Source organism: Sarcophilus harrisii, chromosome 4 (assembly GCF_902635505.1).
Source record: "Sarcophilus harrisii chromosome 4, mSarHar1.11, whole genome shotgun sequence".
NCBI classification, from domain to species: Eukaryota; Metazoa; Chordata; class Mammalia; order Dasyuromorphia; family Dasyuridae; genus Sarcophilus; species Sarcophilus harrisii.
This window is the reverse complement of record NC_045429.1, coordinates 22,610,260-22,638,247: the sequence shown is the minus strand read 5'-3', so window position 1 is coordinate 22,638,247 and position 27,988 is coordinate 22,610,260. Positions and strand designations below refer to the sequence as shown.

Here is a 27,988-nt window from a genome sequence, read left to right as displayed (position 1 = left end):
TGCAGGCAATCCGAATTTTATTTAGGTCCACCATATTTAAGAATTGGGAAATTAACATTTCTTGGCCTCTAACAGAGACTGCAAGGTGATTTAATCTCAAGGTAACAATCATTAAGGTCTTTTGTTGAAGCATCTTATTTCCCTCCCACTTAAATCTTCCAATTTTTCCATTCCAGCATTTCAAAACAATTTAAGCACTAGAAACACAGAGCAAAGAGGCAGTAAAAAATTAATCCAAATCATTCAGAGTAGAGCAATTGAACAAAAATGTTATTTAACATGATTATACAAGGAAACCGGCAACTCTAGAATCATAGACTCTCAGGAACCAAAAGGGACCTCAGAATGTTTAAGGAATCCTGAACAAAGTGAACCATCCAGCCTCCCCCACGACATCTTAGTTTTCCACTTTGAGAGAGATCCAATGGATAGTTAAGTTTTTGCCCCCATGAAGAGTCTTTTAATAGTATTATTGATGCGGTTTTTACAGACAAGGCTTATTTCTACCAGTCCTTTCCCCTTCCCACCTCTACCCCCTCTCTAAAGTATCTTCCCTTGAAGGTAAGCAGGGCTGCTAAATCTGCAAATTTCATCCACTGTCCTAGTTTTGGCCTCTGGAGCCCAGGGGAACAAGCCTTCTTGCTCATGAGCCTGCCCTTCAAACATTTAAAGGTATCAAAGTTTTCTCTTTTCCAGACTAAACAGGCCTTGTTCTTTCAACCAAGCCTTGTCCCAGAGTGAAACCATTACCACCATAGGGAGCAAAAGAAAAACAAAGACAAAATACAGGGACCCAGAGCTGGATGCTATGGCATCAACACCTACGGAGTTCCAGCTTGAAGTTATGAGGGCTCCTAAACGACCTTCAGCCTTGATGCTTAATACAAAATTATCATAATAAGAGCCAAACAGAAATCTGCCTTTATTCTTTCACATCCAAGTTTTTCACATTATATTTTGTGAACTTCTCAAATTTTACCTCTACACGCTTCATTCCTTCAGTTTAGACTAGTTTCTGGTACAAAGCAAATACCCTCAAGGGAAGGCTTGCCTTTTAAAACTTTCTTAGTCCAACCCAGAATATAAGGGAAAGGAGGCTATCAAACACAAGAAGACTGGTTGGAATCTCAGTTTTGCTTCCCATTGTAGCAGGCAGGAAGGTCATTTTTTTTTTTTTTTTTTTTTTATCTATGTAACATGGTGGGGTGGAAGATTATCTGCTCTGGTCCTTTCCAGCTTCATAGCCTTGGAAGAAATGGAGTTTAATACAAATATACCTCCACACAAAAAATATAAATACATAACAAATCATTATGGCAACAGTACCACGGATTCTCAGCATTCAATGATTTATATAGTTATACAATCCCAGCATTAAATTATATTATTGAACAACATGTATCAGAGCCTCCAAACTTTTCAAAGTTCTTTGCAGTTCTCAGAATCCAAGCAGACCCGGATCCATTCAACCAGACTTAGGAAACACAAAACTTTATTTAAACTGAGGAGGTACAAATGTACGTATCCAGGAGGTACTGGGAGACCTCTTGTCCAAAGAAACCATTAAAAAAAAAAAATCACTGTAGTAACCAAAAGGTGGAATAGCTAATTTAAAATGAACATTTGTACTGGGAGGGAGCAGCTGTAGTCCTTTCTTCCCCTCTGCCTCACAACCTCTAACAACTCACCCACCTACCCAGGTAGAGGTCCAATGTTTTAGCTTCAAGACTTCTCTGCTGAAAATCAAATACTCTCCCCAGAGGGAACACTCTTTTAATGTCTCTTTAGCTGAGTTCCAGATTTTCCTGATAATCTGCTTTGTAAAAAGGTGTAGGCTAGGGGAAAGCTCTAAGCTTCTTGGGAATCTCCCTTAAGACTGGCAGAAGAAAACGGAATTTAAGAGTGCTATAGAATCCTAAGCTATTTTGCCTACAGTCTACTATCCTAGATTTGTGTCCAAAAGAGATCACCTGTTCGCCACAAGGACCCTTAAGAAATATCCTAAAGTAAAAAATGGATGAGTACCAAGTCTAAATATTAACTTGATAACTTCTAGGGGTTTTCAAGTGATCTTTGGATACGGAAGTAATGAAGTGTTTAGTAAATTCAGGATTCTCTTCCATACTAGTTGTGGTGTTTCCATCCACCACCATGGACGAGTGATAATCATCCAAGTACGGTTCTACATCAATAAAATGGGGATGTTAACATCTGTACTGACCCCACTAAAGAAAAGCACTTTGTATTGTGGGCTGGGCCTTCGTCTTTACTATCAAAACTTGTCATAGGTGAAGGAGCCTGGAGGGCAGATATAAAAGACTTCTCCAATGATGAAGATTTAAGTTTCGAATCCGTCCTGCACATTATAAATGCCTGCTCAGTAAGAGATGAATTCGTGTGACCAAAAGAATGACATTTTCTGGAAGAATAACATTGGATAGACTACTTGGTAAGCCCAGAACTTGCTCCCAAGGTGGGAAGCTGGGCAGAGGGGTCAGAGCAGGGAGGCTGCTGAGGGTACCGACAGCTATGTTTTGTGAGGAAACCTTCAACAGTGCCGCTCACCTTGGAATAAAATTTTGCTTCGGCTGACAACAATGACCAGGATTCTAGGAGGAGGAATACAGAGAGAGAGAGAGATGGAGGACAAGATACACTGATGTCATTTGAACGCAAGAGTCATGGAAAACTAACTGGTATTCTTGAAACTCAGAGTAAAAACGACCAGGTGGAAATGAAAGAATAGAAAGTGAATCAGCTAGCGCCCTGGAACAAGCGCCATGCCAGTCTCGTACCTCTCTGGGTTAGTTTAGCTATGAAACTGTCTGTGGATTATATACAAGTTCTACCTACAAGAATACTAAAATTTTATGAGTTTCAGGAGGAATTCAAGACATGTATATAGTAGCTCTGCATAGAAAAAGAATGGCCTTGAATCACAAAAGCTTTTTCAATTAGTCTCCTGCATGACTTGGGGCTGAGAGCTACAATAAATCTGTGCTAACAAGAACCAAACTGGCTCTGGAGCCAGCCCCCAAGTCCAGGGTGATGATGGCTAAGTCACTTCTCTAGAGGATTCTTCCTCCCCCCAGGCAGGATGAGGAGGAGGAGGGATAGATCGGGGCTTTCAAGTCTCTTTCTGCTAACCACTTCTAGGACAAAGCAGTTTATTCTAAATCACTAGCCTCTAATTTGGAACTGCTTGAAAGCCAGCATATTTATCACTACCTAATCCAGCATCTGAAAAGTGGTCCTAGGCTGCAAAATGGAAGGATGCTGGGATCTGGGCATCAAGGCAAAATCAGTCAACATGGTGAGTGGTGTTGGGAGTTACCTTTCCCCTTCTCCCCAGAAGAGCTTCGGCCAATTCTTGCGGTGCCAGCCCAGGACCCTGTGGGTACTGCCCAAGGAAAAGAGAGCCTGAAACAAGTCCCTCTCTGCCTCTCCAATGGGGTCCCTCCCAGCACAAACTCTAGGTAATGGTTCTTTGGAAAGCTCCCCTCTCCAAATGAAGTGGGTGGGTTTAAAACACTGCCTTGTTATCCCAAACTTGTGGCAGCCTACTTTCATGTTATTCATATACAACTGTGACAGAGACAGGCAAAATATTAACACGGGGTGTCTGTAATGCATTAACACAACATTTATGCATGGAATGATACAAATTAAACTTTAATGACATCAGCTCACTACAACTGAAAATTAAGGCCTCAGAAAGGCTCCTCATGCTCTCTTTTAATTTCCAATCACAAGTTATGGAGCCATTTCTGAGCATTGACATTATATCCTATCACACACACCTATTAATTAGGGTGATTTCCAGGACCATGGTAGAAGGTTTGGGGGCAAGAGGACATGCTTACAGAATTTAGTCAAGGAAGAAATAAAAGCACATTGCAAACATCAGTGAAAAGCAGTTACAGATAGTAAGACATGAGATCCCAGATGTCTGTCTGTCTCTCTTCAAATACTAGAGAACATACAGTGAAGTGACAAACAATACCACTGTCCCAGATTGGTAACTTTTATTTGCATTTTATAGCTAATTTCCTAAGCCCCATATTCAAAGAAACCAATAATAAAAAAAAAAGCCACATCAGGAACGGAAAGTTGAGTGTCTATTAAATTAATTTTTCTTTAAAAAACAATGTTAAATTTCTGAATGAGCAAGATTCACTTTGGCAGGGAGAGGCCCAGCTTCTTCAGGTTCCTCAGCCTGGCATCTAAGCGCCACGAGGGAAGAAGGTGGGCACTTGGGCAGCTTCTGTCCATTCATGAACTCCAAGTCTCCATAGATGCTCAGCTTCTGAAACGAACCAAGGCAGTTTAGAGACTGCTGGCCGGGCAAGCGGACCCACAGCCAGTTGTGCAGAGCAGCGGGAATCCCACTTAGGGGGGCTGGTCCTCCTAAGCAGCAGAGGGAGCTCCCCACAGGGCCTAGTCAGTGAAGTGCGGCTACAAAGCCTCGGGTTTTAGAAAGGTAGTTTGAAGACTTCTGGGTACCGGAATTCAGGACACAGGGTCCTAGGAATCCGAAGGCCCTAGCGCCATTCTATGGCCACAGGAGAAACGAGGGTGGGAAAACCCCTTCTCTCACTAGGTTGGAAACAATTCCAATTGCATGCATTCAAATCCTCACTAGTGAAGTGGTGATGATGTAAAATAAGTTAATTGGAAATACTCGGTGTGATTATTTGCACTCATCAAGACCTCAGCTGTATCCTAGCAGATCAGATGACCGAGCAGAAGACCACAGAAAAGCATCCCAAAAGCTCCGTCACCATCTGTGGTGGCCATCCCCAAACCTCTTGTCTGTCACAAAGGGGTCCCGGGGAGGGCATTAAGTGCAGCTCAGAGTTAGGAAATCTACGGTCTGGTCTTGGCTCAAAAAAAAATTAATTGTCAATAACAAACACAGAGAACAGATAGCAGGATTCCCGAGCCCTTCAGGAGGCACCGAATCAAAGTCCATAACCTACAGGAAACCATCCTGCGGCCACCTAACCCATTCACACCTGGAGCCATTTCCCAGGCTCTTTCTAGTGTTGCCGGCTTCTCTCCTGCCTCTAAGGCTGCAGACCTGGGCCACTCCTGAATCCTTGTGCTGTCCGGAGCCGAGCAGAGGTGGTGTCCTGCCTTCTAATCCCAGGCTTTGGGGGTGGGTATCCATGCTACTCCTGAGGCTGCCCCTGGCTTGGCCCAAGCCAGAAGCCTGGCCATGGCAAACTGAAGTGGTACTTTGGGCCTGAGGAGGGCCTCAGAATGTGCCAAACCAAGGAGGAAGCACGCCCTGGATTACGTTGGGGCCTGGATGATGAGGTCTGGGGTACCAGAGAGAGCAAGAGCCCCTGGGTCAGGAGACCTCAGCCACAGCCCGCTGGGACCAGGGAGCTCCAATCTCCAGGATGCAAAGTAGGGTCTTGTTGCCTCATGTTTACTCTTAAAGTCTCTTTTGGCTGCTCTGCCAAAGATCCATGGGAGAGTAAAAAGAAAACCCTGCACTAAAAACCTAAGCACAAAGCTCCCCACGATCCTCCAGAATCCCCAGACGCACCAAGTACAGCGCCCTGCTCTTCCTACAATGACCTTCAAAGCCTGCTTTCTCACCCCTCCACCAGTTCTCCCCAAGCCTCGCTTTCCTTCTTCCCCAATTCCCCACCTTACCTTATCCCCCTCATGCCCCCATCTGGCCCTCCACTACTCAGGACTCCCAGTCTCTGCTCCAAAGGAGGCCCTTCTAATTGTGGGCTCCCTCCAGACATGCCTGAACTGCATCCCCTCTCCACACTCTCCTAATCCTCCCCACCTCCAAATTCACTCCAAATTGCCCTCTCCAAAGCTGCCTGTCACCTCTGAAAGAGCCCTCCTCCCCCTGAGGTTACTGCTTCAAATCTCCCCACTTCAATCTGTCTTCCACTCGGCCAGACTGGGCCTGATGGACCACGAGCTGTTCCCAATCCAGCCCCAGTCTTGCCTCTTGAGCTTCCCTGGGGGTCACTTCCCTCCACCTGCCCTCTCCCCCGACGTGGTACCGGCTGGCCCCTGCTCTCCAGCAGGCCCTTCTACAGTGTGCTTCTCAGGCCTGAGAACCCCAACCACCTTGGATTTATTACCTTTACTCTGGATACTCTAATATGTCCCTGAGGGAATGCCAGCCAGTTTCGCAGGAAGGGGGAACTCTCCCATTTATCGTGCTGACCAACAGTTGGCCGCCCTACAGTGCTCACCACAGGTCACAAGCACTTTATAAAGACCCCTCATTTGATCCTTGAGACAACCTTGAGGGGAAGGAGTTCATCTTATCCCTATTTTACAGATGAGGAAACTGAAGCAAACAGAGGTGAAGCCACAGTAACTAGGGGGTAAGGCTCAGTCTGAGCTGGCCTGTCCTGTCCTGAGCAGCGCCACTCTACCTGCCACTCCCCCTCAGGGCAGGCGGATCTTTCGTGCATTTAGCAAGTGCTTGCTGATTTCCTGAGAAAACTTCTGGATTCTGGTCTCCCACAATCTTTGACTGCGTTGGGCATTTCTGCCCCAGGACAAAGGTGCCATTCCACCACCTGCTGTCCACACTGCCCGTCCCTCAGAAGCTGGGTGAGTGGAGGGCGCTGGACTTCATGGGCTTCCTGCCTGGAGGCTGCGCTCTGCCACAGCACAGAAAGGAGTCCTGGCAAACGAGGCCCACCCCAGCTCCTTGTGCTCCATGCTTCCTCCCAGCCATGCTGATGGACGAGGAGCCATCTCAGAGCTCTCTAGTCACAGCATGCCTCCCCCAAACCCAAGGCTCTCTGCACGACTCCATGGCACCTCAAGCTCCTCTGAGATCCCTACACCTGTTAAAGGACCCTCCTCAAACACCTTCTCCCCAGCAGCTGTTATCCTTCCTTCTCAGAAAGTACTGTGACATCCGAGTGAGGAGGGCTGGGCAGGGTCAGTGGCCTCCATTCTGTCCTCCCCTGCTGGATGTGGCTCTAACTTCCTACATCTAGGACTAGGGACCGTCATCCTGACCCTAACGGTGCTCCAGTGATTCTTAAGGGCCCATTAGGGCAAGGAGAGCTGGTGTGGAAGGGGCTGGACTCCTCCCACATTACCTCCAGGCCCAGCAGATCTCCTCTTAGGTCGGAAACTCCGTGGGACACGGCCTGGGGCCCTCACCACCTAACAGGACCCACCCACCAACCCAATGGAGCTTCAAAAGCAAATGGACAAGAAGAAAACTTGTGGCTAATGTTTCAGGCCTTTCTGAACTAGGTGAAAGGTCGCATACCTGTTTGTATCCTGGTCTTAAAGGGGAGACATGTGCTCTCTCCCTGGGGATCCCTATAAACCAACCAAATGGCATCTATCAATTCTGTGCAAATAATGCAGAGAAGCTTCTGCTTCAGGAGCGCTTGGACAAGGTTCCCGGACCACGGTGGAAAGAGCAGGATATCCTCTCTCAGGCTCCAAGAATAAAACAGGAAAGAGGATTTTAGGGAACAGCAAGCAGCACTTGAGAAGAACGGCTCTGGCCAAGAAAACTAGAAGATGGTTTCTGTATTCAACCTTAGATGCTTTTATGGTTGACAAAGTAAGAACCCTCCCCTATGGCTGCACTCGCTAGACCGGCATCACTCATTCTTGAGTGGTCTGCTGGTGGGTCCCCGGCACTGCCCGTGGCTTTGCCCACACAACAGCTAAATGTCGCCAATCTGAGCAGCCGGCAACCCAGAGGGTTGAGCGCTCTCCCTCCAGCCTGCGCCTGTTCTCAGACATCCCTTCTTCCTGGATTCCCAGCCTTAGAGAGGTTTCCTTTCCATGATGGCCCAGCCCATCCGCCTCTTGTGTCTGGCTGCTCCTCTCCACTCCCCTGGCTTGCACTATTCTCACTGTCCAGCCCTTCCACTGGCTGACCAAAGGCTGTTTCCACAATGCAGGTTAAAAAGGACCTTGCCAAAAGGGTTCAGCAGCTCCCCTTACCCCCCGCTGCTAGGACCTATCCCCCACCCCTGCCACCTTTACAGCCCTCTTCAGTCAACTTTCCATTCCGTGCTGCCCACACAGCCTTGCACTTCCCAAATTCTAGCTTCACAGCCCAACTGTTGCTCCCTTATGTGACAATCCATCTCCTACCTCCTTTGCACACAGGCTCTGCCCACCCCATTCCCTAATTTAATCCTCCAGGCGAAATGGACTGCCTGCCCCCTGAACACAGCCTAGTGAAGCAGCCGTGTTTCTGCTGTGTGTCAAGTTATGGAGGACCCAGACTCAGGCCCCCCTGGCCCCTGCCCGGCACCAGAACCTCAGAGCTGGTGGCTCCCTCGCCCACAACAATGCCCCCTTGTCCCCTGAGAGGGACAAAATCCACCCATCAGCTGGGACCGGGTGGAGGCTTTAGATCACACACCTGCTCGGATTTACTTCCCTCCCTCGGCCAGCCCTTGTGATGTGACCCTTGAGCACTGAGGTCTCAGAGCCAGCCCTTGCTTCTGAACGTTCCCACCAAAAAGCTGGTCATTTTCCCAGGGGCCTTTGCTCCTCCCAGTCCAGAGGACAGGGCAGGGAGCAGACTGCTCTAGCCCTGGGCCTTTAGGAGCAAGTCCCATCACACGGGCCTCCCACTCACCTCAGGGGGGACATACTGCTCCATCGCCGTGGCAACAGTGGCACAACAGATCCAGAGTAACACCAGCACCGAGAGCACGAGAGTGATGGTCACGATCCAGCCGGAATTCCTGACAAACAGCAAGGGAGGCACATGAACACCCCAGAGGTCAACTGCTAGTCAGGGTCAGTCCACACTCAGCACAGCCAGACTGGAGACTTGGGAAGGGGCACCGGGAATTCTCCAAGCCCTTTGTGCGCTGCAAGAATCTAAGGGCCTTTCGAGGGAGATTGGGGAGTGGGGTGAATGTATTCCAAAGATCTCCAGCTCGGGTGCACACCCGTAAGCTGTGCTGCTCACTAGCTGCTGACCAACAGCTCGGTAGACGGTGTCTTACAATGAATAAAGCTGTGGCAAAAGCTACTATTAACTGGAGTCTGAGAAGGAAGGGAAGGGGTGAAGTGAGGGCCTGTTTAGTAGGTGGGGCATTCGGCTATTTCCAAGCAAAGAAATCATTTTACACAGTGAAGAAGTTCCTATTACACTCCTGGCATACAGGAGCCCTCAATGAGGAGAGAAATGAAGCAGCAGAAGAGCTCTGGGACAAACTGTCTTAAAAGTGGTAAGCATTATTGGGCGACGTGCAAACACTTTTCTTGGCCTTTTGAGTATATTAGCTTTTCAAGAAACCAAAACAACCCTAAAAATAAGGGGAAATATAAGAAAACACAGGAGGAAATGGCTTGACTGTTAAAATAATGGAACATTAACATTCCTCAGACCAAAAGCAGAAGAGCGTGTCTTAAGATAAATAAATTAGAAATACATACAGAGAGAGGCATTTAAAAAAGCTGTCGCTTTCTCCATCTTCAAAGTAGCCTCTGTGGGTTTGGGAGCCTGCAGGCTGTGGATTTGCTGAAACATAAATGATAGATTATATCAGAATCCATAATTCACCAACAATGATGAGTCAGGGAAGTTGCATTTGAAGCCAGCGGATCTGGGTTTGAATGTCAGCTGTCACTGACTCAATGCATGACCCTGGGCAAAGTCTTTCCCCTTCTCTGCTCCTCCTCCCTCACTTGTAAAATAAAGACCTCACAAGGAACCAAAGAATTTCCAGGAAATGAGATCCCAAATGCAACTGTCGGTTATACAGAGGCCCCTGGGCACACTTCGTCTGCAGTGGGATGGGGAGTCTGAGGTCCTTGTACCTATTAGAAGCTGAGGAAGACATCACCCCTGCCTCCCTCCTCCCCGGTTCTCCATTCCAAGGGTAGTAAACTTTATTAAAAAATTGTCTTTTTGATCCGAGTAATTAAAGACCAATAAATGTGGATAAAAATGAATTCTGGCAATTCAGACTTGCAGCAAGGAAGGAGCTTTGCTTTACGGGTCTGAGTCACAATTTACCTTCAGACTTTTTTGGAAAGTTGGGAAAGACCAGCTTAGATATAAATGGACAAGACTGAGGCAGATAATCTGCAGGAGGCTGTGCCAATGCTTTTATGCCAATCCCAAAATAAAACTTACAGGCCATTTTCTTTAAAGGTATGTTTTTCCCTTGGGAAGAATGATCCCGATCCGCCTGGGCTGGATACTGAATTTCTGGTTTAGACTAAAAAAGAATCAAAGAGAGCCATAAGCAGCCTGCTGACCAAAGCCCATCCAGGAACAAGTGCTGTCTCTGGCACAAAAGGAACTGTCAACAACTTAGAAATTTTAACATTCCAGCCATGACCTTTGAGCCCCCTAAAGCCCCATCCAGCTGTCTCCCACAGACTGAGACGGAGCCCCCACTAGTCTAGGTTAAATGACAGTGAGCTCAGTTTCACACAGTAAGAGCACCACTGGGCTGGCCATGTTGGCTCAGGATCATAGCTGAGTAAGTGGCGAGCAGACTTGCTGCTTCTTGGGACCTTGCCACCCCCTTATTGATGCCCTTCCTGGGCCTGGAGCCAGAGAACAGACCTGCATTCCAATTCTGCCCCAGGCCTGACAAGATCTTGGCCTTCTTTCAGCTACAAAACCCCAGCGGTGACTAGACAAAGTCTCTCCTAGGTTTTGGTGCCTCTTTTGTCAGGTGCTGGGCCAGTTAATCAACACCACAAACAATGACCTGGGCTGCTAAGTCTTTGCCCAAACAGGCGGTGGGAACAGCTACAGGAAAGTGACTTTAGCTGCTGTCTGACACCTTACATTCAGACCTTTTACTAAAACTCTAAAGATGTCTTCTATCACCAATCTATGTTTTCCAAATTAAAAGAAAGAACAAGGCCTAGATCAGAACAAAATGCTCACACTAATCCTATAATTAATTAAAACATTCATGTCATCTATCCTATTAGTTAGTTAGTTATAGAAGTTAGTGATCAGTTAATGATAAGTTACCTGTCTACAAAGCCTTTCTATGAATTTCTTATTCAAACCTAAATCAAATAATTATGCACCTTAAGATTTCTTTGTTTTAAGAGTCCCATTTTTAGACAAGGTAAGAATTAAACTTTATAGCGATAGAACTGAATCAGCTAGGATTTCATTTGATTGAAATAATCATCACGGTATTCATAGGAAGAAGCTTAAAACTATTTGGAGCTATTCATTAAGAATAGCAGCTTCGAGATCATTTCATGCAGCATTCCAAGGGAAGGGGCACAAAGGGATTCTTCCAGAGAATCTGCTGACCTCAAAGGTCCCTTCCTGTACTAAGCACTTACAGTTCTTAAATAGGCTTGACAGGGTTAGTTTACAATAATCACACTCTCACCTGGAAAATGACAATTTTCCCATCATCAGCCTGAAGGTAGAAAGTCCATGAAGAGGTTATGAAGCTCTGTGCTGAGTCCATCATGTCACTCCAGAATGATCTCACCAGTGTCAAAGGGAAAAGCAGGTGCATTTTGGGCATCAGGGACATGAGCTGTAAGGAGATGCCAATTTTTAAGCACTGATTACTTTTTGTAAGTGTGTGTACACACACACACACACAGACACTAAAACCTTTGTCATTATGGTCAAGTCTCAGATCTGTGTATGGGTGAAAGCAACATCATAAAGCTTGAATCGGCTGACATTCTTTGCCAACTGGCAAAGTTATGGGTGGCCTCCCTCACCATCAGTTGATGCTATAGTTGGAAATAAACAATATATTTTAAACCTGGTAATTGCTAAGTCTACCCATGGTTTGTACAATTAATACATCCTATTTATTACTTTTAAAACTGAATTCAAAATAGTGAGAGTGGGCTTTCTTGAGAAATTTTAAAAATAAAACAAGCATTTATTCTCTCTCTTTCCCTCACTGCTCTACCCTCCCAGACAGGATAATTTAAAAAATATATGACTCATTCTGCATTTTAAGTGCATCACTTCTCCAGCAGGATGTGGTATAGCATGTTCTATCTTTAGTCCTCTGGAATCATCCATTATTTTTGCATTCCTACTGCCTTTCAAATATTTTTCTTTAAAACGCTGTCATATGTTTTCCTATTTCTACTTTATTCTGCATATATCTCATTATAATCCATCATAAATTTTTGTTGTCATATCTAGGACACAGGGAATAGAGCACGGACACAGGGAATAGAGCACGGACCCAAGTCAAGACTCAACTTCCTGGGTTCAAATTTGGCCGAAACTTCCTGGGTGATGCTGGGTAAGTCACTTAACACTGCCTCTGTTTCCTCATCTATAAAATGAGCTGGAGAAGGAATGGCCAACCACCCCAGTACTTCTGCCAAGAAAAACACCAAATGAAGTTACAAAGAGATGGACATGACTGAAATGATTGGCCAACCAACATATTCTTTGACTATTTTATTGGGGAATGGCTCTTAAGTCTTATAAATCTGAGTAAGTTCCTTATATAATCTGAAAATGAGACTTGGCAAACTTGTTGCAAAGTTTTTTTCTTAGGTACCTGTTTCCATTAATTTTAATTGCATTAAATTTTGTTTGTGTGAAAATTTTACATGATCAAAATTGTCTATTTTATCTTCTGCAAATCTATCCCTTATTTGGTTATAAACTCCTTTTCTATACATAAATATGAAAGGGCATTTGTCCCCTTATCCTACAAAATTTGCTTATGTGGCCTTTATGTCCAAGTCATGGATCCATATGGACTGCATATTGGTATATGATGGAAAGTGTTGATTTATTTTAGTTTCTGCAGATAGCTTTCTAGTTTTCGCAGTGATTTTTGCATATGGTGAATGAGTTTTAACAGTGACTGAGGTCTTTAAATTTATTGAATACTCTTGTGTTTGCTTCTGTATGTTGTGTACCTGAACTGTTCCAATGATTGACCTGTTTGTAACAAGTACCAGATTGCTTTAATGATTACTATTTTGCAATACAGTTTTTGCTTTACAAATGAACTGTTTCACAGATCTCTATGTAAAGCAAATTGATATATCAAGAGAGAGAGAGAAGAGAGGCAGGCAGGAATGGGGTTAGCATATGGTGTAAGGATATGTGGGGGCTGGAAAGAGAGAAATGATGCAAGGGGTAGGACTGATTAGGTGGGGATCTGGCCAGGACCAAGAGGAAGAATATGTGAAAAGCAGATACATGAGGACTGGTCACAAAAAAGGAGAGTGAGATGTTAAGGCTGGGGATGGATATAGTATCTAAGTATGGATCAAGGAAGATGTGGGTGAATCAAGGAGCTCTTGATCCGACAGGAGTTATCTCTCTGCACTTCCTTTCTTTTGCATTCATTTGGAGGGTTCTTTTGGTGGGGAGGGAAGGAAGAATTTTTGTTGGGATAATAAGAGGCCACAAAGCTGAGAGGCAGGAGGAGGGGAGGGAGAAAGAGACAGACCAAGTACTGTAAAGTTAGTACAGTATGTATGATACAGTAAAGTTAATATAGTTTTTGGAATGGGATTTCACAATTTTTTTTTTCTATTACTAAAGTTGAATTTGTACAATGCAAATTTATGTAAAGAGAGAATTGTTTTTTGAGATGTGATACTGCTAGGCTCCTTTTTACTTTTTGTCCCATTATTTCTCCTGATATTCTAGTTCAGGGGTCCTCAAACTATGGCCCATGGGCCAGACGTGGCAGCTGAGGACGTTTATCCCCCTCACCCAGGGCTATGAAGTTTCTTTATTTAAAGGCTCACAAAACAAAGTTTTTGTTTTTATTATAGTCCGGCTCTCCAATAGTCTGAGGGACAGTGAACTGGCCCCCTATTTAAAAAGTTTGAGGACCTTTGCTCTAGTGTTTTGTAGTTAAAACCATGTAGCTCTAGGGTTATCCAGTAGATACCTCTCAAATATTTTATATCTTCTGTATTTTGAATGAAACATCTTTCTAGCTCTTATTGCTGGGTTTTGTTGGTAATATGTAGGAATACTGATGACATATGGCTTTATTTTATATATTTTGCAACTTTAGTAAACTAATTTCAATTAATTTTATAGTTGGCCTCTTGAAGGTTTTCTAAGTAAACTATCAGATCCTCTGTATAAAGTAATAATTTTGCTTCCTCTTTGCCTATACTTATGCCCTTGATTTTCCTTTTCTTGTCGTGCTGCTATAACTACCATTTCTAGTGGGCAATCTGGCTTTATTGGTGATCTGAATGGCCTTAACTTTTCTCCACTACATATGTTTGCTCTTGGTTTCATGGTAAATATTTACTATGCTAAGAAAAAAATTCATTTCCTTGCTTCCCAATGTTTAATATTTGTACTGTTGACTTGGCTTTATGTTTACAATTTTCCTCTTGTTGTTTTTTGAATGTTTGATAGAATTCACTTTTAAATCCATCAGTTCTGGAATCTTTTTATTTGAGATTTCATTTGTGATTTGTTCATATTTTTTTGTGATAGTGTTTTATTTAAGTAGTGAAGTTTTTTTTTTTTTTGATCAACTGGGTATTTAAATTTTTCAGTATCCATTTCCTGCAAGTTATCAGTTTTATGATAAGAAAAATTTGATCCTCTTGTATTTTCTTCTCTAAAATGGAAGCTAGAAAAAGTTATGCCAAAAATATTGCATGATTTCATTGGTTCAGGATACCAATGTATCTTATATGTGACTCAGTGTGAGGTTCTCTCTGTAGCCAATCTGATGGTTGAATGCCTCTCTGAATTTAACTGTGGCAGACACATAGCCTGTCACTCAGAGCCTGTGCTAAAAGCTTTGTGTGTCTGCAGTGCTTGTGGTGCATGTATACAGAGGATCAACTCCATGATACAATGAAGCACCAGAGTAGCACTGAATTGAAGAGAGCCAGCTATTTTGGCATTCTTTCCCTTCCCTACAAAACAAAACACAAGCCACGGGCAGCTGGGGATGGGTAACAACAAAAATGAGACATGATTTCATTCTTATATATACTTTATAGTACATGAAATGCATTCCCTGGTATCTATACTTAGGATTATATTTGGGCAATCTTTAAATCCTGGATTATGTCTCCTTCCCCGCACCCAGCTATTTAGCCTTGGGCAGTAAAGATAAAACAACTTTTCTAGGGAATAATACACCTGCCTTGTTTACCTCAGCGGCTTCCAGTGAGCTGCCTTTGTCAAACTAAATGTAACTTCACACTTGGGTTTCAAATCTCCTGTTTAGTTTGTTCACCTTCCTCTGTACACACACCTATCCACATTTCCCTAAAATGGAGTGTTAAGAACTAGACATAATTCCCTAAAAGTGATCTGGCCAAAGCATGGGATGACAGGCTTTTATCCTGGCTAATTCTGGGCCTTTCTATCAACATATTACTTTTTATTTCAACAACTAATTTATATTGAATTTTAATTGTTTCTACTTCTATTAGTTAAGGACCATGCCTAAGTGTGAAAGGGCAGGTCAATTCTCCAAAAGCCCCAACAGCTATGAATCATAAGACTCCTGAAGGAATTGCAAATCAGCCTTTACTGATGCGGATGTCACTTGTGGATTGGGAATGAAATAAATTGGAGGCAAGAGGGCAGAGGAGGGAAGTCAGAGAATGCATCTTCCTTTCAGTCTCCTTGTATCGTTATCATTCTCTCACATGAAGGGATCCACTTTGCTGGTCAGAATTAGACCCTCAGCAGCCACTAGCAGGTGGCCCCCATAACATCTATTAAGTTCAAATTATTGTTTCTTGAGTACCTATACCATAGTACTAATACACAGGCTGCAAAAATCCATAGGCCTTTTTCCCCATCTTGGAAATGATCTTTATATTTATTGCTATTAAGTACCACCTCAGCAAAGATGGCCATTGTTCTGGCCTACTGGGTTCTTTTTGGAGCCTCAGACTCTGACCAAGACACACACTTTCCCATTTGCTGATAACTTAAATGTTAACAGGATGGCCGGGAACCACCTTAGCAACACACGCGCGCGCGCACACACACACACACACACACACAAAATCATCATCATCATCATCATCTGTTGTCAAAAAGGAAGGGAGGGCAGGATGTGGACTTACTTGTTCTTGTCTCAACTCAGCAAACGGCAGCTGACTCTGGCAGCCCAGATGGCAAGCGTACTGCTCACCAGGCTGGGAGTACGCCTCTGTGCAAGCTGAGAGAGAAAGAAAGAAGAGAGTGAGTTGAGCTTTAGAGGTGTGCAAGGCTCCTGACTGAAAGCACGTTACATCAGAAGGTGATCCAGGCTAATGCAGGTTCACTTGGTTATTCTTCTTAAGCCCCACATTTCAGTCAACAAGCACTGGTTACTTTGGAACAGCAAGAAGAGAAGGTGCTGGGCTGGAGAAGTCAAAGACTATGCTGGGAAAATCGAGACACGAAGACTCCTAGGGTTTTTGTCCCTGTTTTGTCCATTAATAGCCATATAACTAACCAAGTCATCTGACATCCTCTCTAAAGCCTTAGTTGCTCTCCTGTAAAGAGGGGCTAACAGCAGCTCTCTCAGGCTCTCCAATCAGAATGCACATCAAAGTGTTCTGCAAACTCCTATATGGATGTAAGCTGGTGATAGTCATCACCGAAAAGGTGTTTACACTACAAAAGTGCTCCACAGCTCATGTGTCAATAGCCCTTTATAATACACAGTGCTTTCTTTCCCTCAGGACAAACACACAAGCTAAGTGGAGTGAGTGTTGTTTTATTAGAAGAAAGCCCTGGGCTCGGTCAGGAGAGACGACCTACAGAGCTGAACCGTGACCATGACACTTAATTGGACTTGTTTTTTTTCCCCACTGTAAAAAACGATAGATAGCATTGGCAATAAGCAGTGCAAAATTTTCATGAAGAAAATGCTTTATAAGCTTTAAAAATGCTTTATGAATGCCATTACAGAGAAAAATCGATCCAATGAAGTTTGTGGTGAGTTGGCTAAGGTCATTCATTTGGCCAATCTGTAGCAAATTCAGGACTCAATCCCAGATTTATCTTGGACTTTAAGTCCAGGGTTTTTTCACTGCCCCACAAACAAAATCATTGTTTGTTTCAAATTTTACCAAGTACATAGTGCCTCCAACCCTGATCTGGGAACAAGACATTGCTACCACACCATTTCTTTTAGAGATAAGAGAACTAAACAAAGAACAAAGAAAAACATTTTTCAAAAAGACTCAAAAAAAAATAATTAAGGAAGACATTAAACTGAGAAATCTAGGGCACACTGTAAAAGGCCTATAGATTATAATTTTTCTAAGCTGGTGATGAAAAATTCAAATGAAAATTAAACAAGTCTACTGGAGAGAAAGAGAAAGAGAGAAAGAGAAAGAGAGAGAGAGAGAGAGAGAGAGTGTGTGTGTGTGTGTGTGTGTGTGTGTTTATGTATCACATAAACACACAATCCTTTTATTTTGTTCATTAAACCAGTTCCTTTTTCCTGGTGCCGGGCCCACTGAGAATGATGAGAATAATACCACCTTAAGAAAATTAATCCATCAATATTGTCTCAGATTACGCTAGATCTTTTTCAACAAAATCTGAGATTAGTGATGTAACTGAAAAGAATTCATGTTTGTCACTTTCTTAGAATAAAGCACAAAATGCATTTTAGTTGAAGCCCTGATTCAGCAAATTTCACCAGCCATGCCAACCATTCCAAGACTGAAAAAATCTCAGTGAGGAAAATTATAGCTTCTCTGAAGATGTGGTGATGCATTAGGAGTGCAGTAATTACCACTTCATTTGTTTAAGCCAAATGGTTGGTAAAATAAAGGCCTCCCAACTCAGCACAAAGCCAACATTGTCCCAGATCTGAGGTGGAGTTACAGAAACCTCAGCAATCTGGCAGTTATGAACACCAGCAACGGAAACTCTGTGACAACTGCAAAGTGTGTATGAGATTATTCAAGAGAAGATACTTGGTATTCTTTAAATAAACGCAACAAAGACCAATGGGTCCTCGAATGTCATCAGCATGCCGTCTTACCAGATTCACACTCCAACTTGGTCCGATTTAAGTCAATCCCATCATCCACAAACTGACAAATTGAAAACAGCCTGCAGCCTCTCTGGCAGGCGTATAGCTCCTCCTCCTGTGGAGTTAAAAGACCAGAGGAGATTATCAAACTGCCAATAGTATTCCAGAAGAGCAGACTAAAAGAAAGCATGGTTAGTAACATCTGCTAGAAAGTCTATAAATTAATTTATTAAAAGGAAACATGATGGTGGGAGTTGGGGGCAGTGCGCCTCCATGCCTGGGCTGCCCGGAAAGGCTTTTATAGCTTCCTTCTGAGGCTGATGCAGGAAGAGGGCCCATTAAACAAATAAATGGTCCATTTTCCTTTCCATTTTCTTTGGCAAAGTATGAAATCCTGTTCTTTAACACCCCCTCCCCCTCCCGGTGGGTCCAGGCTGCCATTGAACGGCCACAGTGACTGGCATCCAAGGGGGTTCCAGCTGCACATCAGCCACAGCCCTAACACGGACGTCAGAAAGGAGGTGTGTGTATCATACTAAAATTACGGGCTGACACCAAGCTTTTATACAAGTTAGACTCTTTTTCTCCAAACACTCAGTGAAAAGAATTCCCCATTAAATAAAGCACTTCAATTGTCAGATGCCTGCAGCTGGGCCTCTGAAGGAAGAGGGAAATCCGTGAAGACGGCTAGAAGCACCATTTTCCCACCCTGGATAAGGTGAGCTGCCAGCCTGATCTCCTACCTCTATTCCCCTCTTCAAACAAGAGAGTGCATCTGAGGCAGCAGACTCCTAAAGGTCTCAGGGAATTGGCCGTTAAAGCCCATACAACCTGGATAACAAACTAATGTGAAAACCAAAGCCCTCAACTTACTGTGGGATCCGCTGGACGCAAACTGGCAGCAGGCCCCTGGTAAGGCTGAAAGCAGCACGGGCTCACACCAGCTAGTTACCAACAAGGTGGGAGCGTCTCAGGCCCTCCTTCCCAGCAGGACTAGGGACTTCATGCAGCACGACAGCCAGGTAAGAGAGGGCTGGAGCCACAGTGCACAATTCTGAGGAGAATCTTTTAGGCCCCAATTCTAATTCTGTCAAATAGATGGCATTTGGAAAGCGCGGAGCACAGGGCCTGGCACACAGTAGGCACTTTGATGCTTGCTCCTTCTCGAAGGAGGCCCACAGCATGACAGATGACCTCGCCTCTCAGGCACTGCTGCCAACTCCGTAGCCCACCTGCTGCGAGGCAGCTCAACTGCATTGTTTTTGGAACACCATGTCCCGCATCTTCAAAGGCAGGAGGAGCTTTACAGAATCTTTCAAAATGGATTTTCTTTTGAGAATAGGATAACCTAATAAACTGGGGGGAGGGAACAGATGATTTCTAAGGTCCCTTTCAACTCTAAAACATGTATGTCCAGAGAGAAAAAGATTATGTAGACAGAGATAAACAAATATGTGATACTATTAACAACATAGCATGGGGAAGAATCAGGAAGGCCCAAGAAGCTGAGCCTTGAAGGACAATGATTTTGGAACGATAGGTAAGGAAGGAATTCTAGACACAGGGGACCAAGAGAATTTGGGAAATAGCTAATAGTCACAAATGGTAAAAAGCATAAGGGTAAATAAGGGGAGATAAAGCTGGAGATTCTGGCTGAAGGTCAGACTGGAGAGGGCTAAGAACATGAGGTTAAGTGTCAGAAAATATGCTGTAGAAAACCCACCCAATGGGCACTAATCCTGTGTAGTATTCTTTTTTTAAACTTTATTAAAGCTTTTTATTTATGAAATGTATGCATGGGTAATTTTTCAACATTGACCCTTGCAATGTTAGGGTCTTTCTGTTACAAATTTTTCTCTCCTTCCCCCCACCTCCTCCACTAGGTGGCAGGTAGTCCAATACATGTTAAAAAGTATTTTAAATCCAAATATATGTACATATATTTATATAGTCATCTTGCTGCACAAGAAAAATCAGATCAAGAAGGGAAAAAAACCTGAGAAAGAAACAAAATGCAGGCAAATGTCAACAGAAAGAGTGAAAATGCTATGTTGTGATCCATACTCAGTTCCCACAGTCCTCCTATATCTTCTTACCAGCTATACTTGATCAGACAAATTATGTAACTATACATGAGGAAAGTTAAAAGGAAAAAAAAAATCAAAAAATCCTAGGCTCTTCCCTTCTCCAATCCCTCCTCTTCCCTCAGCTGCCAAAGGGTAATTATGTCAACCCATCCCTCCACCGCCATCCTCCTATCAGAGGATGTTTGTGACTCCGAGCAGACAAAATACCTTCAGCTTAACAATAAAAGTCTCCCTCATGTGGCTCCAGTGACCTGACCCATAATACCAGTTTCTGGACTCACTGCACACATGACTGCCCTTTTATATGCTGTGTAGATCCAGATAATTCAGTCTCCTGCTGTTCCCTCAATGTCTCTGTACACTCAACCCCCTTGTAACTTCTATCTCCAGGATCTTTATTGTCCTTCAAGGCATATTTGAAGTACTGCCACTACTTCCCTCAGTTGTTCCTGCTTCCCTCCTCACATCATCCAGTATTTATCTAGTCTCCATTCCCCATTCAGAAGGCAAGCTCCTTGAGAGCAGGGATTATTTCATGGGAAAATATATGCATACACATATGTACATATACACACACATACATATACCTGCATGTACACTAAGTGCTTAATATTTGTTGAATGGAAAAGAAAAAAAGCAAAAACAATTTCCAACTAACAAAAATCCTTAGCCTTTCCCCACACATACATAATAAACACTTAAAGACATGTTTGAATTACTGAAATTAGGAAGCAAACAGTGTCGTTAAAAGAACATGGATTTGACATGAAAAGGCCAAGATTGAATCCTATTTTGGCTCAGAGCCTGTATGTCTCTCCTCTAAAATGACCAGAGATGATGCCCAACCAAAGGCCCAGACCTCTCTCAACTCCAGAAGCCACTAATTTGTGCCACTCTGATGTCATGCTTCCTGTGCTGGCACTAGCCACCTTCTCCCCGATTGGCCCCCAGGCTGCCTGCGGGCAGGAGCTACTGGCAGCTCCCTGAGAGCTCAGGAGCAGCACAGACACCTTTGTCAACCTGGAGGCCTTCTGGGCAGGTAAGTGACCCGCAGAGGCTCCCAAAGTGAGGCAGGTCAAGCTGCCTCACGAGCTCTGCTCAGCACAACGACAGCTGCCATCCTTCTGGTCACCTGTGATCCTCCTCGACCCCATTTGGAGTTCTCTCGGCTAAGATGCGGGGGTCACTTGTCATTTCTTTTTCCAGCTCACTTTACTGTTGAGGAACTGAAGCAAACAGGATTAAGTGAATTGTCCAGGATCAAGAAGCTAAGTAAATGTTTGGAGCCAGATTGAATTCAGAAAGATGACGTCCCTCTACCCACTGTGCCACAAGCCACCCTGCCTGGCCTTGGACAGCAAACCTTTTAATTAGGTTTTTGATGCCCCCTATTTATTTAATCAATAAATATTATGCACTTGATAGGAACTGCTAAGTGCTAGAAACACACACACACACAGAGATGCGCACGTGCAAACTCTGAAGGGGCTTACAACTTAAAGAGGAAGTCTTTACATGTCTACATCTATGTAGATACATACACACACATATAAACTATCAACAGGAAATCATTAGCCAGGGAGAAGGCACCATAATTAAGAGGGAGTGGAAAGGCTTCATGCAAAAGAAAAAGCCAAGGAGATCAGGGCATTGCAGGCACAGCCAGAGAAAAGACCCAGAGCTGAGATACTGGAATGCCGTGTTCACAGAATAAGGCTGTGCCACTGGCATGAAGAGTACTTATCGGAGAGGGAGGTTTAAGAAGAAAGGGACTCGAAGGTCAGAGTGTTTTGTATGGGAATCTGGAGGCAAGATCGGACTGGGGCTTTAGAATTATCTCCTTGCTTGCTGGAAATGAAGTGGAGAAAGACTGAAGGCCAGAAGCAGCTACTATAAATTGTACAGAGATGGAAACGAGGAGAGAAAGGGGGAGCACTGAAGAGGTGAAATTGATAGGTCTTGGCAGCAGCTTGGAAATGGGGGTGCGTTTGGGGGGGGGGGAGAGGGAAGGAGATCCCGAGGGAGTGAGCCTGAGGGTCTGAATGCGTGTCTTGTGAGGGAAAGTGATTGGCCTACAATGCCAGATGCCCAGAATCCTCCTATTTGGTATGGAAGTAAGAAAGGGAAAAAGGATATTTTAATCGTCTGCTGCCCAGAGACCAAGCATTGCCTAAATATTTTTATCTCATGTGATCCTCACAACCACCTGGGAAGGCAGGTGCTTGCCTCGGTTAGGCAGCTATTAAGGGTCCAAGGCCCACTACTGTACCACTCAACTGCGCTTCCCTCCTCCCCCCCTCACATAGGACCCTGAATCAATCGACAAAGCTTCACTAACCCCCTCCTTTGTAATAGGGCCCCACAATAATAGCGGACTTTATGGAAGGAAATAAAGCAGGGGATCCCACGGTAATGGGAGGCTGGCACCTGCTGCCCGGGTAACCAGAGAACCAAAGGGCACGGAAGGGCTCCAGGGTGCTGGGCCTGCAAGGGTAGGAGGGAGTGGCAGGCTGGGGTCTGTCTGTGCCACTCAGCAAGGGTTCCCAGGCCCAGCTGCGGAAGCCTCCTCTGCCCCCGGCCCATGCCCTTTCCTCCCCGACACCGGCACCTGTCTATTCTTCCCTCCAAGCCTCGTAGCCATTTCGTATTTAGCTTTGCAAACGGTGCTTGATGTTTCTCACAAACAAAACTCAACCAGGCTCCTGGAGGACGGGAAACGTTCCCTGCCTGCTCCCACCTCTCCCTGGCGGGAGGTGCTCGGGGCAAGGACACAGCCCAAGTTTCCCGGATCCCTCCCATCTGCCCATCACTGCACTGGGAGCCCGAGACTCCTGGAGCCCCCTCAGAGAACCCAGAGAATTCTGGGATTGATTCTGATTGTTGCCGTCTTCAGTTTCTTCTGTTAAAAAACGGGAGGCGCTAACATACCTTGCCTAACTTACAGAGCTGCGCTGGAAAAACAAACCTACAGCAAGCTGTTCTTGCTTAGGGTGCAGAGTCCGCTCCAGAGCCTCCAGAACCAGGCCTGGGACACCGCCGGGCAGTGTCGAGGGGGCAGGTGGGAGGTACAGGGAAGGAGCTGACCAGGCAGGAGCCCTCCCGGGAGGGACAACTGCAGCAACGGGCCGGCAAGATGGGGAGGGGGGGAAAGGCCGCTGGGGGCAGCTGCCCCTCCTCCCCGGGGAGCACCGGCAGGCAGGGAGGACTCCTCCTCCCCGGGGAGCACCGGCAGGCAGGGAGGACTCCTCCTCCCCGGGGAGCACCGGCAGGCAGGGCAGCGCCCCTCCTCCCCGGGGAGCACCGGCAGGCAGGGAGGACTCCTCCCCGTCCAGGGCGCAGCCCGGGAGCGGGCCAAGGAGAGGAGGGGAGAGAAAGGAGAAAGAAAAGGGCCCAGGGAAGAGGCAAACACCGAGGAGGGCGGCGGGAGCCAGCAGCCAAAGCCAGCGGCACCGGGGGAGGAGCCCGAGGGGCAGGGAGTGGGAGGAGCGGCAGGAAAGGGGGGAGGAGGGAAAAGTAGGAAAACAACAGACGACAAAGGAGCAGAGCAGCAGGGCCGAGGCGGGGAGGGCCCCGAGGCGCCCGGGCCTACCTTGGGGTACGTGTGCAGGGGGTAGGTCAGCTGGCAGGCGCGGTGGCAGGAGGCCGTGTCGCCCAGCACCGAGTCGAAGCCCTCGGCCGCGGCGGCCCCGGCGGCCCGGGGCGGGCCCAGCGCCGCAGTCAACAGCAGCGGGAGCAGCAGGGCCGGGGTCCGGGCCCGGGGCGCCCCCAGCGCCGCCATCTTGTCTCGGTCCTTCGGTTGCCGCGGCCGCCGCCTCCTCCTCTACCCCTGAAGGTGGCTGTTTTCCTTCCTCCTTTTCCTTCTCCTCCTCCTCCTCGTCTTCCCGCCCCCTTCCGGCGCCGCGGCCACTTCCGCCGCCCCGCCCCCCCTCCGCCCCGCCCCCCGGGACCTCAGGATAACCACGGCCACCTTCCTAACGAACTTCCCAGAGGCTGCAGGCTCGCGAGAGACACCTCCCGGGTCTCCCGTCAAGGCATTCTGGGAAATGTAGTCCGCTCCGCCCTGGGAGGCCGGAGAAGGTGGCGCCTCCGTCCCGAACGGAACTACAGGATCGGGCAGGAAGGGCGGCCATCTTGCTTCCGGAGTTAGCGCCGGCGCCGTCCGGGGAGAGCGAGGATTCCTGGAGGCCGTCCGGGTCCGCGCGCCACAACGGCTTTCTTGGTGGGTCGGCCCGAGCTCGGGAAGCGGCCCCGGCGTTTCCCAGGGAGGGGGAGGAGGAGTGGGAGGACGGGCAGTTTTGAAAGACCAGAGGCTTCCGAATCCAGGAAGGGAGGAGGCGGGTCTGAGGCGGGTCCGTGGTTTGAGGGCCTTCAGGATGGTGGATGATTGGCTAGCCGAATCTCCTACTTCCTCAGGTGATTGGCTGCCCGTTGTTAAGGTCCCTTGGGTCCCCTAGGGGATTGGCTGCCCGTTGCTAGGGCCCCGACTTCCAGAAGTGATTGGCTCGTTATCCTTCGCTTGGTTCCCAGTTGGGGGCGGGGCGGGGGGTTGTTTCCTGGTCCTAACCCAGCGGCTAGGGAGCCTGCGCTTCTCTTTGGCGCTTTGGGATCGCCATCCGGCCCCATCCGCCCTGGCCTCTGGGGCGGTCTGACTTTGGAGTCGCCCACGAGGAGGAGAAGGGAAGCCGGGAGGTCCAGAAGGAGAAGGAGGCCTCAGCCCTGCATCCTGTGGTCCGTCTCCTCGGGATGCGGCGGAGGGAGCCGCGCAAGCGTCGGGGGGGAGGGGGAGGGGGGGGCGAATTCGGGGCAACTAGCCCAGCACCAGAGCAGCGTGTCCAGCCTCAACGTATGTGTGATTGTGATGGTGAAAGGGATCAGTCCAATGGCCACCCCTCAAGAACACACCAAGAGTGAGGAAGACTTTGCCAAAGCTTCCACTGAAAGCCCAGAAGCCACGGGAGGAATCGGCCTCAAGAAACTTCCCGGGACAAGGGAATTCCCCACATCGCCCGTTCTCAGAGAGAAATGGAGCCGGGATGAATCAATATGCTGTGACACTGATGACGTTTCTGCCGGCCGTGACCCAGAAGGGTTCGGTGAGAGACTTCCTGTGCCAGGGCGGGAAGGAGTCCTGAGGAAGAGCTGGAGATTCGTTTCAGCCTGGCTTTGGGGACAAGAGGGTTTGGAGATCCTCTTCAAGCAGATCCAACAAAAGTGGTGTTGCAGGGAAGGGAAGGAAAGCATCCGAGAGAAGTAGGGAGGTCGAGAACACCTGGATGTGCGAGGCTCTGAGGAGTTACTACTGGCTCACACGGAAGGCTGGAATGTTCAAGACATGAAACCATCATTAAAGTACAAGAGTGAGCTATTATAGCCTGCCCCGAGTATGAGGAGGATGTCAAGATCAACTATCAGACACACATCTGGGGTTCCTATTGGAAAAAAAAGTAGATGGGGGACAACTCCTTTGTCAACTTTTCTGACTGTGCCAGAGAAGCTGGGAAGGCAATCAGCACTGCAAATGAATCTATTCCTGATGCTGTAGTGGGAGAAGAGCAGATGTATTCATTTGCCCAAATGATGAGGTTCCTCAAGAGAAACAGAGAAGAAACGAATGAGTAGTTCAGATAGTGGTGAAGAAAAATAAATTTATGAAAAATTGAAAAAGGAATAAAGTGCTAAGGAGGCGAGCGGCAAGGAGCTCATGTAACTCCAAGAGATGAAGAGACCGTGTAACAACACATATGTGCCGATAGAAGAGGAAATGGGAGCATATATGACGAAATATCAGTGGCCACATGATCCTGTGGCTTCTTTCCTTGGGCTTTGAATGAGATGCAGGATACCAACATGTATATATTTTTAGTCTTGTGGTAAACAGATTGAAAAATTCTCATTTTTCTTACTGTAGGTCTTTGAAATACATTTCTGCAGCTCTTTCACAAAAACAAACATATATAGTTTGAGTTTCACAAAAACCCTGAGAGATGATTACTATTCTCATTTTAGACATGTGGAAACTGAGGTTTAACCTTGCCCAGAAGTGATAATCAGCCAACAAACACTTGTTGAGTGCTTACTGTGTGCCAGGGTACCAAAGGCAAAACATGACCTGCCCTCAAGGAACTTACGTTAAATTATCATAGCCAGCATTATATGTAGTGCTTTAAGGTTTGCAAGATACTTTGAAAATACAGTATCATAAGATCTAACAACTCTTTGGGGTGAGCGCTATTATCATCTCTATTTTACAGACAAAGTAAATGCAGACACAGATTAAGTGATTTCCACTTAGTAATAGCCACATAGCTAGTAAATCCTTGAGCAGATTTGAATTGAGATCTAATCTGATTTGCTCAGTGTATTATGAAATTGATTGGGGGGAGGGGCGAGGGAGGAGGTGGGATTTAGACTAAAAGTCAAAAAGGTCAGGAAACACATAAGAGAATTCTAAGCTTGAGGGAAAGCCAATAAAAAGTTCCAAAGCATAGCTGAGAAGTATTTGTGGCGGGATTTGAACTCCAATCTTGCTGACTCCAAGCCCAGCCTGCATCCACTATGACCTGTTCTAGTAGGGATGGGGTTGTTGCCCAATGTCCTTTGTGGTCTGGTAGTGGAAACAGAGCAGAAGAAATGGGTTTGAATTCATTTATTAACTCATGAGCTTTGGTAAATCAGTTAAACCTCCATGCCTTCACCTTCATCTGTAAAATGGGCATATTCTCTACTCATCGTCACTGTGATAAATATTTAATGAGCAAGTATGGAGGCAATTATCAGGAGTAGCCAAAAGTTACCTGTAGAAGGACTGAACCTCATTAGCATGGTTAGTATTCTCCTGTCGAAGGTGTAGACAGTCATGTTGTCAGGTCATCTTGATGAGCTTTGAAGAAGCCTTTGTTCCACCTTTGCTGGAAGGTGTGTACTGGGCAAAAATATTTGTAGTGGCTCTTTATGGCTCTTAATCCAAAAAAAAAAATTGGAATTAAGTTATGGTCTATGAAGGTAATGGAATATTATTGTTCTAAAAAATTGCTGAAGAGGCTGATTTTAGAAAAGCCTGGAAAGATTTACACGAACTGATGCTGAGAGAAACGAGCAGAACCAGGAATACATTGTACACAATTACAACACGACTGTACGATGATCAACTATGACAAACTTGGTTCTTCTTGGTGGTTCAGGGCTCCAAAGCAATCCCAATACACCTTGGACAGAAAATGCCACCTGTATCCAGAGAGAGAACTGTGGAGACTGAATGTTTACTTTTCTTCCTTTTTTTTCTGTTTCCCTTTTTGTTCTAATTTTTCTCTCCCAAACATGATGAATAAATGTGTTTTAAGAAGTTAATGTATATATGTATGACCAGAAAAGTAAATTAAGAAAAGGAAACAAGAGAGGATGAGGAAGGTGTGCACTGGACATGGATAGATGGGTTCAGGGTAGGTCTGACTTGGTAAACTTTCTCCCTAGAGGCAGTTCCTGGGACCCACATACTGGGAGTGGCTTCAGATACTAACTGTATGACTTTAGTTACATCACTTGCTCCCTTTGCCTCAGTCTTAACTATAAAATGGGGATAATCACAGCACTTACCTCCCAGGGTTATTGTGAGGATTAAAGGAGAAAAAAAAGTACTTGGCACAGTTGTTGGCACATAGTAGGTACATGATGTTTGTTTCCTTTCTTTGTGTAAAAGGAATATGGTATCTATACTTCCTGGGTGAGTTAAGTGAAGAATTAAGCATTTATAAAACCCCATAATGCTGGAATGTTCTCTTGGACCCAGAGGTCTGAAGGGAAATGATCCCACCAGACATTCAGCCAACATGTGACAGGGTGCTAGATCCCTTTACACATTACCTCAGTTAAGCCTTTGATAGGATGGAAACAGCACTGGCCGTAGAGTTAGATCTGGTTTTGCTTCTTATTGTCTCCTCTGGGCAAGTCTTCACCCCTTTGCAG

General features: G+C 45.9%; 2 protein-coding genes across 5 annotated transcripts in view; one reads left to right on the top strand and one right to left on the bottom strand.

The window, feature by feature from the left end:
• Positions 1-27,988, bottom strand: TMEM59 (transmembrane protein 59). Of its 3 annotated transcripts, none has more exons than XM_031969072.1 (8): positions 23,616-23,920; positions 17,949-18,054; positions 16,030-16,124; positions 11,355-11,507; positions 10,121-10,205; positions 9,418-9,502; positions 8,609-8,717; positions 1-4,303 (listed from the first exon to the last, which is right to left on the bottom strand). In XM_031969072.1, exons 1-8 carry the CDS (start codon positions 23,802-23,804, stop codon positions 4,151-4,153), a joined length of 975 nt encoding a protein of 324 aa, XP_031824932.1. In that variant the 5' UTR covers positions 23,805-23,920; the 3' UTR covers positions 1-4,150. The 3 variants fall into 3 exon arrangements, with proteins under 3 accessions (XP_031824932.1, XP_031824933.1, XP_031824931.1); XM_031969073.1 differs by lacking the exon at positions 23,616-23,920 and adding an exon at positions 27,887-27,988 and having other exon boundaries at positions 4,004-4,306; XM_031969071.1 differs by having other exon boundaries at positions 4,004-4,306; positions 23,616-23,918.
• TCEANC2 (transcription elongation factor A N-terminal and central domain containing 2) overlaps positions 23,952-27,988 on the top strand; it is a 28,611-nt gene continuing 24,574 nt past the window's right edge. Inside the window, exon 1 of one of the 2 annotated variants that reach the window (XM_031969074.1) lies at positions 23,952-24,245. The gene's annotated coding sequence lies outside the window, so the exon portion shown is untranslated. Of the gene's footprint in view, positions 24,246-24,283; positions 24,755-27,988 lie in introns of those variants that run through there. The other variant, XM_023503868.2, reaches the window with a different exon arrangement.